Below are 14,316 nucleotides of genomic sequence, written 5' to 3'. Positions count from 1 at the left end.
CCAATTTGGTTCGAAAAATGCGCTTCCCTTATGAAGGCTTTCTTTCTCTCTTTGCAGCAAAAATTCAGAAAAACGTAAAGAGAAATCACGAGATGCAGCCCGATGTCGGCGCAGTAAAGAGTCCGAGATCTTTACTGAGCTGTCGCAGCAGCTGCCGCTTCCGGAAAGCGTGGCCTGCCAACTGGACAAGGCATCGGTCATGCGCCTGGCCATCAGCTACCTGCGGCTGCAGGAGATCCTCGAGCCAATAGCCGGTAAGTGCAGCCTCTGTTGCCCTGGATACGCGATACTGAGATGTGGAAGTGTGACGCCGTCTTGCACACTTTCGGAGTATCCGAGTTTGCTGAATATCATTAAGAATCGTTTCTCGCAAAGAGGCAGAACTGTCGTTTGCCCTTTTGTTTCGTGAAGCTATTGGGAAGTTTAGGAGAATCATTTCGGGAGACGTTACCGTGTCAGGAAAATCGATGGTAAGCTAAGCTTGGCAAATGTATGCCTGACGTGCTGACATCTTTCTATTGCATTGCACAATGCTTTCTCCTTACTGTTTCCTTCATCCTTGGGGAAGTCGGACCTTCATCCATGCGCTCAGCAGTTGAGCACTTCTGTTGCCACCGGCAGCAATGATGGTCACACATTCATATCCAGGCAGCAATTAAAAGGGACATTTCATGGGTGCCTCAGCTTGTCTTTTTGCTCGCTGGCACAAGGTTTATTGCGCATGATGCCAAAATCTGCGGGTTATAGAAGCTTCCCTTAAAATGTCATTGCTTGCAAGGTGGAAAAATTGCCATCTGCTTCTTTTCGTAGCATGAAGTTGCGAGAAAACTTATCAGGATTTGTTGGAAAGAAGGTTTCTTATTTGAAAAAAGAAGATTTCCTGCTTAGGCATCATAAACCTGGACTGATGCCTAAGTAAACGCTGAACAGATGTTGCTGCAGCCAATGGTTCGATAAGCCCACTCATTTAAACATTGTCTCCCCTGGCGTTTTCTGTCCTTTTCACTCGAAGCCTCTATCTTCCTCTGAACATCTATCTTGTTTGTCCACATAGAACTGCAGCACTTCCTTAAAGGGCCCCTAAAGTGAAACAGTGACTTGGTTTAAATCAGGGGCATAGCGAGGAAAGTTCTTCCCCCCCCCCCCCCCCCCACCAGAAGGTTTTAATTTTACTTGCGTATGTGTACATGCACACATACACAAAGTATGGTTGACCCTCCCCCCTCCCGTCCTGAAAAAAAATTCTGGCTATAGACTATAGATTCATAGATTGTACTCTGAGCACGCTAATTTTGCAAGTTGCGCCATGATAAGTTCACGACTAGAGGATGAAATCGGGTGGAAGTTTCATTTTTAAATTCCTGCTCGATATCTCTGTATGTGATGTCACTGATTTCAAAATGTATTTTGTTGTATTTTCGCAATGTTGATTCGATGAAATTCTCGGAAACATTGTATGATAAGTCAATGGCCCCTACATATGACAATGAACTTCTTTTTTACCAATTATCAAGTATGTAGTGCCCTCTAGACACAGTCGAAATCTATGGCGTCACAGTGTTTAGTGGGGGAATCTCAAGGTGGCGTCACCATCCGCATTTTCTTTTCGCGCGTTTGCTTGCTCACCAAGTGCCGTCTCGTGGTAAGAATGGCGCTCTTGTGATTGCGTTGTTTTACTTTATCAGTACAAAAAAAGATTGCTTTCTCTTTAATGTTCTTTTAATATGGCCTGCAACATTAATGTTCCTTTAATATGGCCTGCAACAGTTGTCGACAGACTTGTATCATGTGAGGAGCCATAGTTTCATAATAGCACCAAACACTGCCCGCCCATCATCCAATTGCTTCCATGTGCTTCTTCTGTGCAAGATGCCACACACGTAGTCTCTTCTTGTTTTGTGACCTATAAAGGGATTAGGGACTGCTGCGACTCTGTAGTGGCAGCTATTTGGAAGCCAGACAGCCATTGCGTCGCAATGAGATTAGCTGTGTGCTCATGCTTATCTTCTGCTATCTGGAACTTTGGTCGAAGACGGAAAGTTTCAACGTCGGAAGATTTAGGAGTCTGGAAAGCCCGTGACACAATGGTGCTGGCAAATATTTTTACAGCCACAGCCGCAGTTCCCAGAAAAGAAAGAAAGACGACCTTCCTATTATCTACATTATTTGTTGTCACCTTATTGGCCGTAGTTCAGGCTGTTGTGGCTTTATCGAATATCTGCCACATTGATGGAATGCGATGTTTCTGTCTGAGGGTTTCATGGCTTATCACCTTTGCAATAAGTGAGAATTGTCCTGCAAATGTTTTTTTTTTTAGCTTCAGAGTGTAAAATAAAGCCCCACCCTGGTTGGGACTCCTATTAACCTGCCGTTTAGGCTGTAAGTTTGCCTACACCCCACAGTAACAGCTTACAAAGCAATGCCTCCAAGGCTATTTCAAATTTCGGTTCTATTAGCGCATAATGCTTCTAATCTTGCTGACAACTTTATAGGTTGAATTAGCCTCGCTGCGGTGGTCTAGTGGCTAAGGTATTCGGCTGCTGATCCGCAGGTCACGGGATCGAATCCCGGCTGTGGCGGCTGCATTTCTGATGGAGGCAGAAATGTTGTAGGCCCGTGCGCTCGATATGGGTGCACGTTAAAGAACACCAAGTTGTCGAAATTTCCGAAGCGCCCTCCACTACGGCGTCTCTCATAATCATATGGTGGTTTTGGGATGTTAAACTCCACATATCAATCAATAGGTTGAATTACCAGCTGCGGGCTGGAACATTTATTTGGAGGTTATGTCCCCAGATTAAGCCAGAAATAGCTTTCTTAACATTATATATCTAGCAAGCTTTTGTTTTTTGGTGTACCTAATTGTCTTTTTTTTTTTTTAGCACTAAACCACTCGTTATAAACACAACAAGGAAGCTTCCATTACGAAGGTTGGCCGGGGCCACGCATTGGCACCAACCTCTCCTTACATACATTTAATTAAAAAAAAAAAAGAAAAAGGTTGGCTATTCGTGCGTTTGTAGATCCACAGCTATGCTGCTTAATGTTTCCCATTTACAGCAATAGTGCTGTCTGCAATCTATAATCTTTATTTCTTTGTTGCTTTCCAAGACCTTTTCTGTTGACACACGATTCGCTTGTTCGGGCAGAAGAAGGCTTCGAGAACATTTTAATAGCGAGGGTCTCGACTTCGGTAGCAGTCGCCTGCTTTTCAGATCGTGGTTAAGAGGCATTCATGTGTGCTAGCTAACCCTGTTAAGGCTAATCGTTACAAGTACATGTGAATACTTAAGGAAGTGGACTAGGTCATGGTTGCCACTGTAATTTGATTGGTAAGGAAGCATGCACATAGTACAGTGTTGCAGGCTCAACAGCAAGTGGTCTCATTGACCGTATTGATCTTGTTTTCTACTATGACTAATGTTATTTTGAATTCTAAACATAACTGTAAAAGTTTTTTATGCTTTCTCTGCCTTCATTATTTTTTTTTTGACATGCTACTAACAAAAAAGCACAGAGCCCCTGAGGAATAGAATGGTTAATGGTTTATTTTGCAATCAAGCAGGCTTAGTCTAGCCGGTGCCATTGTCATGGTAGTAGTTAGCCGTGACTTAGCTTGGGGATGGTACATTGGGCCATGCCACCCCCCCCCCCCTCTTAAATATTTTTTGCCATAGCCCACAGAGTGAAAAATGACCACTTTAAGGAAGTCAAGGAGATTCCCCCAATACCCCCCTTTCTCAAGTAAAAAAAAAATTCTGCCTATGTCTCTAGTAGTAGTAGTAGTAGTAGTAGTAGTAGTAGTAGTAGTAGTAGTAGTAGTAGTAGTAGTAGCAGTAGCAGTAGCAGTAGCAGTAGTAGTAGTAGTAGTAGTAGTAGTAGTAGTAGTAGTACCAGCAGTATCTGAAGTAGGAGTATAGTAGTAGTAATGAAGTGATGCTGATGATGCTAAATGGTGATAGTACTGATCGACACTCGAACTGAGACTAAGATGTTCTAGTCGGACCCCACATACACTCGTGCACTTACAGCTTTGCCGTCCGATGGTTTTCATGTCTTGGAACTGGCTCAGTTTCTTTTTCTGCTGGCAACCTGCAGTGTGTCGGAGCTGCATAGTTTGATGAATGGCGCATATCACTTCCATGGAGTGCGTCAAGCCTGTTGATTGCTTTTCCGGCAGGTGTGATGCCGATACGGGCCACTCGTATCGCAACTGTTGTCGTCTTTCGCACTTCACTGAGTGAACAGGCCACTAGACGTTGCGCCACCCACTGTTGACTTTTGGCGCGCCGCGTGAGATGATTGTGGCGGCCTATCTCACACCGCCTCGATTCTTGAGTAAACAGCGCTGAACCGAAGGGTCCGGCTTGGAAGTCAACCGACACTTGTGACTGGAACGCTTCGGCACTGTTACTGCATTAGCTAACAATGCGACGTAAAGTTTGTCGAACCAATTGTGCAGGCGCAACAGTCAGTCTTTGCCATTCGTCATTTGTCCGGAACTAATGATGCTTACGGTACTAAGTTGTCTGTAAAGCACCCGATAACATCATCTGGAGCTAAAAATGCTCTATAACGTCCTCCATAACATACTCTGCAATGCCCTTTGTAACATGCTCTTGAGCTAAAGCTCTTTATGGCAGCTTTTAGGCTAGAAGGCCTCTCCTAGTGTATACTAGAAGAGGTATAAAGTTGAAGTTATTTCCATTGTGGCATGGATGTGAGTAAAAGTGGGCAGGGAAGAGGAACGCCAGTGGACTCCAGCACAGTGTGGCCCTTTAATGTATCTTTCGACCGTGAGGGGATGCATGTTTGATTGCCTACACTTGCTTGTCACTGTTCTTGGTGTGGAAGCATTGTATGGCTAGTTGCGCAAGATATGCCCCTGTAAGTCATTGAATACCTCCTGACATGGCATGGCCATACCGAAGATAGGGCAGTTACAGGGGTTTGGCATTCTAATAGAACCCTGCAGAGTTATCCAAACAAGATAAAAAAAAGGAATGAGAAAACTTTAACCAATATTAGATTAAGAAAATGTGATGTTTCGAAGCCAGTCCGGCTTCTTCCTCGGGAGTGACAAAGTCCGAGATGTGCTTGCTTGCTCTGCGTGAAGGCTCGTGTGACTCGTCGGAAACCTTGGCAGTAGAGGGAGGGCAATGTCCCCTGTGGAGCGGTCGATGTTCTCCACTCTGCTGAATGTGCCAGGATTCCAGGAGTAGTCACCAGCAAGTGTTCCTTCCTTTTTCTACAGTCACTGCATCATCCGGATGGATGTGGTCGAGGAAGAAGCTGGACCGGCTTTTTTTCCTAATATACTTTTGGTTAGAGTTTTCTCATTCCTTTAGATTCTATCCCAACCAGGCAGACTTCTGCCAAATGAAACAAGATAAGTTCAGCAGCATTGTACAACAACAGAGATATTCAATGGCTGCTAAGTGTCAATCGCAAAAAAATGCAAACTTATGTAGAAGTTGTGTCATAATGTGCAAGCATTATGTGTCCACACATGAACCAAACACCACTATACTTGCAAAGTACCTATTTATTCCCCCCCCTTCCGCGCACGCACACGCTCTCCAACCAACAACAGTGGTGGCAAAGCTATGTTAATTCATAGACACATAAGGCTTCTGCCTCAGCTTTTGTGCAAACCTGTGGACAGTCTTTTATACACTGTCATGCTTATCATTCTACAACTCTCTTGGTTACTTTCATAAATGTGCAGTGCTATGTAACCTGTGACAAAGAAAGACTGCACGGTTACGTACGAGAGACTTTCATAAAGTTTGTATTACCAGTGGGACAGACTTATGAAAGGTATAAACGATAGGCATCAAAATAGTCGCGCATCTAAAGCGTTAGTGTAATATTAAATTTCTGTTCTTTACATTACTGCCAAGCACCACTATGGCATCAAAACGGCATGGTAGCTTCCATAGGGAAAAATCCAGCTCACTTAGCGCAGGTGGTGGTGGCCAAACTATTTAGGCTATGCAATTTTGCCTCGTCCGCTATAGTCATCTGACCTCGCACCTGTCTTCCTCTTGACTTGCTTTAAAAGCATGCTGCGTGGGAAATTTTCACGACAACGGCAAAGTCGTCACTCAAGACAAGCTCTTCCTGAACTCTAAATAATGACAAGTTCTACTGCTGTGGTCTGCAGCAGTACTACATTGTCAGCAAAATTGCATAAATTTAGGTGAAGATTATGTAGAGAAAGCGTAAACCTCTACTGAAATTTAGTTTCTGTGTCTCTGTTTGTTCATGTCAATAATATGCACTTTGTGAATGTACCTCGTTCCCGTATTTTGCAGAAGTGGCCAAATCGGCAGCCTGCAGTATTTACGATTCGTCCGTTCTGGAGGCCCTGGACGCCGTCCTGCTGGTGCTGTCCGCGGAGGGAGAGATTGTTTTCCTCTCTGACAATGTGGGACGCCATCTTGGTCTAAATCAGGTCGGTCTGATGTGCTTCGTGTGTCTGACAGTATTTCTATCATACGTCTATAACTTTGCACAGCATTGCTGCACTCGCTCAAAGGCAAAATTTTGTAAGAGGTGGAATACTGGTTTTCATGGTGGTCTCATGAAGATGTAGCTGCATTTGATCTCTACCGTTGCAGTGTATCGGTTTCTCTGCATAACCCACTTATGTACGCATTTGCAAACTGCGTTGCCTTGCTGACTGCAGCCTTTGCAGAGCAATTAAGCGTTGAATGTCTCGACTTTGTAGGCTTCATTTATGGTTGTTGATCTTGCATGTTGTACGTTATCTATGAGGTGATTTGTGAGGCGTTTATTTCTTTGTATTATCATACAACAGTTTGAACGGGAAAGGGGTATCTAAAACAACTTTGGCAAAACGAGCACTTTCAGGCATAGATGCCGAAAGCCTATTGAGCGAAAAATGGTGCTAGTTGCACATACTGATCTGAGCTACATTTTTATGTGTTTATTGCCTTCTCTGTTAAGCACAGCCGAGTGTTTATTTTCTTTGCGGTGGTGTACAAGTCTGGACACTTCTGCCTGTGGTTTCCTGAAATATATGGGGCTTCAATCTGCACATGCTTCATTTGTTAATGTGAATATCTGCTGAGAAAATCTACATCATATTAGTGAACATAAAATGTGAAATGCGTTTTTCCAGCATGAAACGAGATGAAAGACCCAAGAAATGTAGAAAAACAGATGAAATCTGTCTGTGTTTTTCACATCATGGTCTATTGTCCTGTTTGTGCTGCACTGGAAAAACTTGCTTAAATATAACGAGTCAGCTGGCATGCCCTACAGGCGTACTGAAATTAGGAAGCGGAACTTATGCAATGAATTCGGAAACACAAAACAACTTTGATATGAGGGCGATCCATTGTGACATCGATATAGCCCTGTGACGCCATATCAGATGTTTATATTGGTTGTACCCCAAGTGTTGTCCTTACGAGGTCCCTCCTCTGGTGATCCTGGACTGATATGCTGTGACTGTCTCCATTTGAGATAGCGTGGGCAGCCTGTAACGCTGGTTGATCTAGATATCGCACATCATTTGCTGTTACTTTCACCATATCTCCAACATTTATTTGTGGCTTCACGTGTTTTGTCTGCAGTTATTTTCAGGTAAAGGGCGCGTGGGTGGGCAGCTATCAGCGGTCTCCTACGTTTGCCCTCAGACGTGTTTGCATAGAAACCTCCTCTCCAGCTTCCTAGAAACGTCGGTCCGCTGTGCATTTCCGAGAAGGGCAAGGGCCTCTCGCTGATTAGACATGGCGCATGCATGACCTATGGCCTCAATAGATAAGTCGCATGGCCTATTACGAACGCTACGGAACTGCCAGACTGTCAACACCACTAGCCTTTTTATATTCATACATTCCTTTTTTCAGGAGTACTAGCGTCGTTTGGAAGAAGGAACGATGTTAGATGGAAATAAAGGAATAGATCCAAAATCAAAATAGTGGGTTCATTGAGCATTTAGATACATTTTCTTGCAAGAAAGAACTCATTATCAAAGAAAATCGCGTTTCAAGATGTGGTTTCAGTCAGAATATCTCGGACAGCAGCAGCGACTGTATTGCTCGATTTCCAAGGTGACATACTAATGATATAACTTGGGTCCCTTGATTCCTGCCAAAAGAAAAGTATTTATTATTTGGAATTTATGTATTAGGGTGACATTATAAACCACACTTGTTATTATCATTATGGTCACTAATCTGTTGAAGTTCGAAAAAGCGGTGCTGTACCAAAACTGCCCAATATGTGTAGCAGCATATTGAACTGCATTGTTTGGTACTTTACTGAACTTGAAGAAAGCAACCGGTGAAAATGAGAGTTTGTCTACTGCTTTCATCATTTCGTTTTTGGCACTGTTCAAGTTCTGCTTGATATTGTGTGCGTGAGGATACTACCATGGTTCATTACAGCTTTATTAAACACCTAGGCCACACCTTAGGCTTTCACTTGCGCTGCTCAAAATTTTACAGCCTGCGCCAGAAGTTGGTGGTGCAATGTCTCGGAACAATCTGAATATTTGCGTTGTGCCATACCAAGCCAATGCAAGCGACAACTTCGGCCGCAGAATTGCCCAACTTGTTTGTACTTCTACCACAGTTATACAGGCAACCTGAAGCATAGTTGATGTGATCGCTGTAATCGCTGAATGCAGTCAAAACAGTTGGTCAGTTACACAGCAACTCAAGCAGTGGTTAGAGCCGCGATTGTGTCTAACAGCTAACCGAGGTAGGCAATATCAATTTTGGGCAATTTATGTTACATAAACTGGCCCAATGTCAAATGGTGGATTACCAAACTAAATCACACTTTGAACTTTATTTCAGTGTAGGAAAAAAATCTTTATTTTTCCAATGAAGTTATAAAATTTTTTACAAGACACCTTTACTCAGCAGTTGCATGAGACGCTGTCATGCCATTAACTGGGAACAGGATAGCTCCCACTACTATGGAAGTTGATGTGAATTGTTGAAATAGTGTTCCACAAATGTTAAGCTACCTGTTTTATGTCAAAGAAATGCTTAGTATAAAAAAAAAGAAATTGCCCTTTAATGGTCGGCACGCCATCAGTGCAATCCAAAGCACCCGTCTCAGCGCAATCAAAACTTGCATCGTTCCAGGTCATGTCTAAAAGTTTCTTTTTTTTTGCTTAGTTTGGACTGTAACGCACTAGTTTCATTTTATTCCATCTTTTAATGTGCTACAGTGTTCTTTCCTCTCATGAGCAGTTTGAATGTTTGTGATTGATCATACTGAGGTCAAGAGAAAGGTATATAACAGCCGCATCTTACCGGTACTTATCTATGGAGCAGAAACCTGTAGGTTTACAAAGAAGGTTCAATTCAAGTTGTGGATGATGCAGCGAGCGATTGAAAGTAAAATGTTAGGTGTAACCTTAAGAGGCGGGAAGAGAGGAGAGTGAGGCAGGAATCATCATCATCATCAGCCTGGCTACATCCACTGCAGGACAAAGGCCTCTCCCATGTTCCGCCAGTTAACCCGGTCCTGTGCTTGCTGCTGCCAATTTATACCCGCAAACTTCTTAATCTCATCTGCCCACCTAACCTTCTGTCTCTCCCTAACCTGCTTGCCTTCTCCGGGAATCCAGTTAGTTACCCTTAACGACCAGCGTTTATCCTGTCTACGCGCTACATGCCCGGCCCTTGTCCATTTCCTTTTTTTTATTTCAACTATGATATCCTTAACCCCCGTTTGTTCCCTAATCCACTCTGCTCTCTTCTTGTCTCTTAAGGTTACACCTACCATTTGGGAATAATCATCATCAGCCTGACTACGTCCACTGCAGGACAAAGGCCTCTCCCATGTTCCACCAGTTAACCCGGTCCTGTGCTTGCTGCTGCCAATTTATACCCGCAAACTTTTTAATCTCATCTGCCCACCTAACCTTCTGTCTCCCCATAACCTGCTTGCCTTCTCTGGGAATCCAGTTAGTTACCCTTAACGACCAGCGGTTATCCTGTCTACGCGCTACATGCCCGGCCCATGTCCATTTCCTCTTCTTTATTTCAACTATGATATCCTTAACCCCCGTTTGTCCCCTAATCCACTCTGCTCTCTTCTTGTCTCTTAAGGTTACACCTACCATTTTTCTTTCCATTGCTCGCTGCGTCGTCCTCAATTTGAGCTGAACCCTCTTTGTAAGTCTCCAGGTTTCTGCTCCGTAGCTAAGTACCGGCAAGATACAGCTGTTATATACCTTCCTCTTGAGGGATAGTGGCAATCTACCTGTCATTATTTGAGAGTGCTTGCCAAATGTGCTCCACCCCATTGTTATTCTTCTAGTTACTTCAATCTCGTGGTTCGGCTCTTCGGTTATTACCTGCCCTAAGTAGACATAGTCTTTTACAACTTCAAGTGCACTATTACCTATCTTCAAGCGCTGCTCCTTTCCGAGGTTGTTGTACATTACTTTCGTTTTCTGCAGATTAATTTTAAGACCCACCTTTCTGCTCTCCTTGTCTAACTCCGTAATCATGAGTTGCAGTTCGTCCCCTGAGTTACTCAGCAATGCAATGTCATCGGCGAAGCGCAGGTTACTAAGGTATCTTCCATTAACTTTTATCTCTAACTGTCCCCATTTTAGGCTTCTGAAAACCTCCTGTAATTTGGGAATCACACGTGGGTTGAAGATATCGTAGTTGATATCGAGAAAAAGAAATGTGCATGGCCCGGGCACGTAGCGTGTAGGCAGGATGACTGTTAATCATTAATGGTAGCTGACTGGATTCCAAGAGAAGGCAAATGCGTGAGAGGGAGACAGAAAATGAGGTGGGCAGATGAGATTAAGAAGTTTGAAGGTACATAACGTGGCAGCAGAAAGCACAGGACTGGGTTGATTGGTAGAGCATAAGAGAGGCCTTTGCTCGGCAATGGACGTAGTCAGGGTGACGATAATTATGAGGTCTGTGCATGCTATCGAATTTCACTTCCAGAATGTCCCACTGGTGACGGAATTAGTGTCCTACACTTATGTTGATTTCTTGATTGGCGTTTTAGACATCCCCAAGCATTGACCTCTAACTTGGACACAAATTGCCTTTAGTGTCCCTTTAACTTGCTAACTAGGTAAGGCTAGTTAACCACTTAATTCAGCCTGTCTATGAAGCGAGGGTTTTAACTATGGTGCTTGTACGAACGTCTTACTCCTTCGTTTCCAACACTGCTGCAGGTGGACTTGATGGGTCAGAGCGTGTACGAGTACTGTCATCCCTGCGACCATGATGAACTCAAGGCTGCGCTGCTGCCCAAACCCGAAGACCTACACGACCCGTCTCCTCAGCCTTGTCACTTCCTGATGCGCCTACGCTGCACCCTGGGCAGCAAGGGACGTGGCGTCAGCGTCAAGTCGGCCTCTTCTTACAAGGTGAGGTAGAATTAAGTAGCACTGCACATACTGTCATGCTGTTTTCCGAAAAATGAACAACCGCGTGTCACTTCATTTAGACACTCGAGGCTAATCGCTACTGGAGATTGAGGGGACACTATAGCGAAACAAAAAACAATTTTAGGTGGATGAATCCTTTTTTCAGAACTTTAGTGTCTATAATTTTGCCATCACATAATAATTATTCCAGAAAGGAAAAAGAGAGCATGTCAAAGATTTATTTTTGAATTTCACACCTGTAGCTGCTCTCCTTGTCTGAGTGGTATGAATGTCAGAGTGGCATTACAAATTTTAAAGTATTCCTAAGTATTTTGCCCACATTGGTTCAATGAAATTCTCTCAAACTTGCTATGGTAAAACTTTGCGTGCGTGACAACACAATGTAAACGGTGTTCACTAATAAACTACTATGTGGGCCCTTAATGTGCTATGTTAGAACTTTGGGTACCTGACAACACGATGTGAAGGGTGTTTACCGATAAACAATTATGTAGGCCCCTGCAGACAGCATCAAAATTTGTGACGTCACAGCGAACTGGAAATGGAACCTCAGGGCGTTGTCTCTGCCTGTATTTTCTCCTCCCGCCCAAACGCATGCATATTAAAGCTGCATTACTCGAAGCAAACGAAGAGCCTGATCTATTTATTTATTATTTATTTATTTAATACCCACAGCGCCCATACAGGCATTATAGTGGGGTTACAAGGAAAGAACATGAAAATTTGCAAGTTTAGATAAGTTTGTGTAAAAACAAGAAAAAGAAAGAAGAAATACATTTGCAAGACACAAAACATACACAGCTGCACCGAGCACAGCTGCGTCAGAAAATGAATATGTATTAGAGAGAAAAAAATGCGGAAACCACAAAAATTGATGAAAATTTCATGATAATCAAAACAAAGTGCAGCATTCGGCTAGCCCAAGGGCAAATTAACCCCAAAACAACACAGTTTGAAATCAAGATACTGTACACATCACAGCGACTGCCAGGTGCACACACGTAATCTATAGGGCTTAGCGGTTGAAAGATTCAGTCATTTTTATTGCAGAAACGAACGCATCCGTTGAAGAAATTTCTACAACTGTGGAAGCAAGTCGATTCCACTGACTTACAGTTCTCGAAAAAAGAAAGAGTTGCTGAAAGATGATGTATTGCATTCATACTCTCTTATCTTGTCTTCATGATCATTTCGGGCTGAAATGTACCGAGGCCGGCTTATGTATACATCACGGGCAATTCGAGTATGAGAATAAAATATTCTATGCAATAGCTTCAGTCAAAATGATGCCCTTTGGTGCTGCAGAGACTTCCATTTTAACTTCAGCTTAGCCTCCGCCACACTGAACTTGTCTGTCATACATAGGTGCATTAAACACATATCTCGCCGCTATGGATTGAGCGCTTTCTAATTTTTCTTTATTTGAAGGTGTTGCACGGTCCCACACACAACATGCGTACTCCAGTACTGATCTCACGTATGCCTTGTATAGTACCTCCCGGGTTTGCCGTGGAAAAGCACGTGTGTTTCCTTTTAAGAATCCTAAGCTTTGACAAGCTTTATTTACAGTGTATTCCACATGCCGATTCCATGATAGAGAGGGGCAAAAGAAAACACCTAGTTACTTGTATTCGCACACCATTTTTACCGGAGAGCCGTCTATTGTGGATTCAAATTCACCTGGGTTCTTTTTTCTGGAAAACCTCATGCATACAGTTTTCTTAAGATTCAGTTTCATTTCCCATCGCTGGCACCACGCGTATATTGCACAGGTCGTTTTGGATTACGGAGCAGTCAGTTTCAGAGGTAATCCGACGGTATAAAATGCAGTCGTTTGCAGATAGCCTAATATGGGATTGTACGTTTTCGTTAATGTAATTTATATATAATAAAAAAAGTAATGGTTCCAGAACTGATCCCTGAAGTACCCCTGACGTAACACTAGTTATATTAGACTGTTCGCCGTTTACAACTACGTATTGTCGCATCTCATGTAGACATTCAGCAATCCACGCAATAATTCGGGATTAATATTAAAACCGGTTAGTTTTTGCAGCAATAAGTAGTGCGAAACAGTGTCGAATGCTTTTTGAAAGTCGAGAAAAATGCAGTCGACCGAAAATTTGTCGTCCAGTGCTGCTGCTAAATTATGGGTGAACTCTACCAGTTGTGTAACGCATGATAGCCCCTGCCTAAATCCATGCTGGTTAGAGTTGAATAAGGAATTACTATCTATGTGCTTTAGAACCGCAGTATATAAAATGCGTTAAGGAATTTTACTGCACGCAGAAGTGAGTCAGATAGGGCAGTAATTACTCACAGCATTGTGCGGGCCAGATTTATGTACAGAAACAATGGACGCCATTTTCCAATCAGTTGGAAGAGAACTCCGTTTTAACGTTTTTTCAAAAATAACTTTCAAGTATGGGAAGAAGACTTCAACATAAAATTAGGTAAGCCATCAGGACCCACTGCTTTTGCACAATCTAGATCACTAAGTAGTAATTCAATGCCGCGAGCTTGAAGTACTACATCAGGCATGGATGTGGATTCGTGTGTCAACATTTTCAAGTCTTTTTGGGGGTCAGTAGCGGCTGAGAACACTGACGTGAAATATAAATTGAACAACTTGGCCTTTTCTGTCACATCGCTCACGGTAATATCACCGCTGGTCAGAGCGGGAATCGAAATGTTGTATTTCTTGTTTCATTTGATATACCTCTAGAGTTCTTTCGGGTTGCGCGTTATTCTACGTTCAATTGTGTTTAAGTAGGCTGCTTTCATTTCGACTGTAGCATTATTTACTTCACACGTTGCCAGCTTCATTATGGAAGAGTTTTCTTCCGAGGGATTTCTTTTAAATGAACGATAAATTTTCTGCCTATGCTTGACCAAAACGTCAA

General features: G+C 43.1%; 1 protein-coding gene across 1 annotated transcript in view; it reads left to right on the top strand.

The window, feature by feature from the left end:
* Window positions 1–14,316, top strand: part of LOC119167077 (hypoxia-inducible factor 1-alpha) — a 284,063-nt gene that overhangs the window by 138,997 nt on the left and 130,750 nt on the right. The window contains exons 2-4 of the mRNA XM_037418495.2: window positions 58–254; window positions 6,318–6,457; window positions 11,198–11,392. Coding sequence (XP_037274392.2) covers window positions 58–254; window positions 6,318–6,457; window positions 11,198–11,392 — 532 coding nt within the window. The remainder of the gene's footprint in view (window positions 1–57; window positions 255–6,317; window positions 6,458–11,197; window positions 11,393–14,316) is intronic.

This window comes from Rhipicephalus microplus, chromosome 6, assembly GCF_043290135.1.
Source record: "Rhipicephalus microplus isolate Deutch F79 chromosome 6, USDA_Rmic, whole genome shotgun sequence".
In the NCBI taxonomy this organism is placed as follows: Eukaryota; Metazoa; Arthropoda; class Arachnida; order Ixodida; family Ixodidae; genus Rhipicephalus; species Rhipicephalus microplus.
The sequence above is the reverse complement of the archived record's forward strand: the minus strand, read 5'-3'. Positions and strand labels throughout refer to the sequence as shown.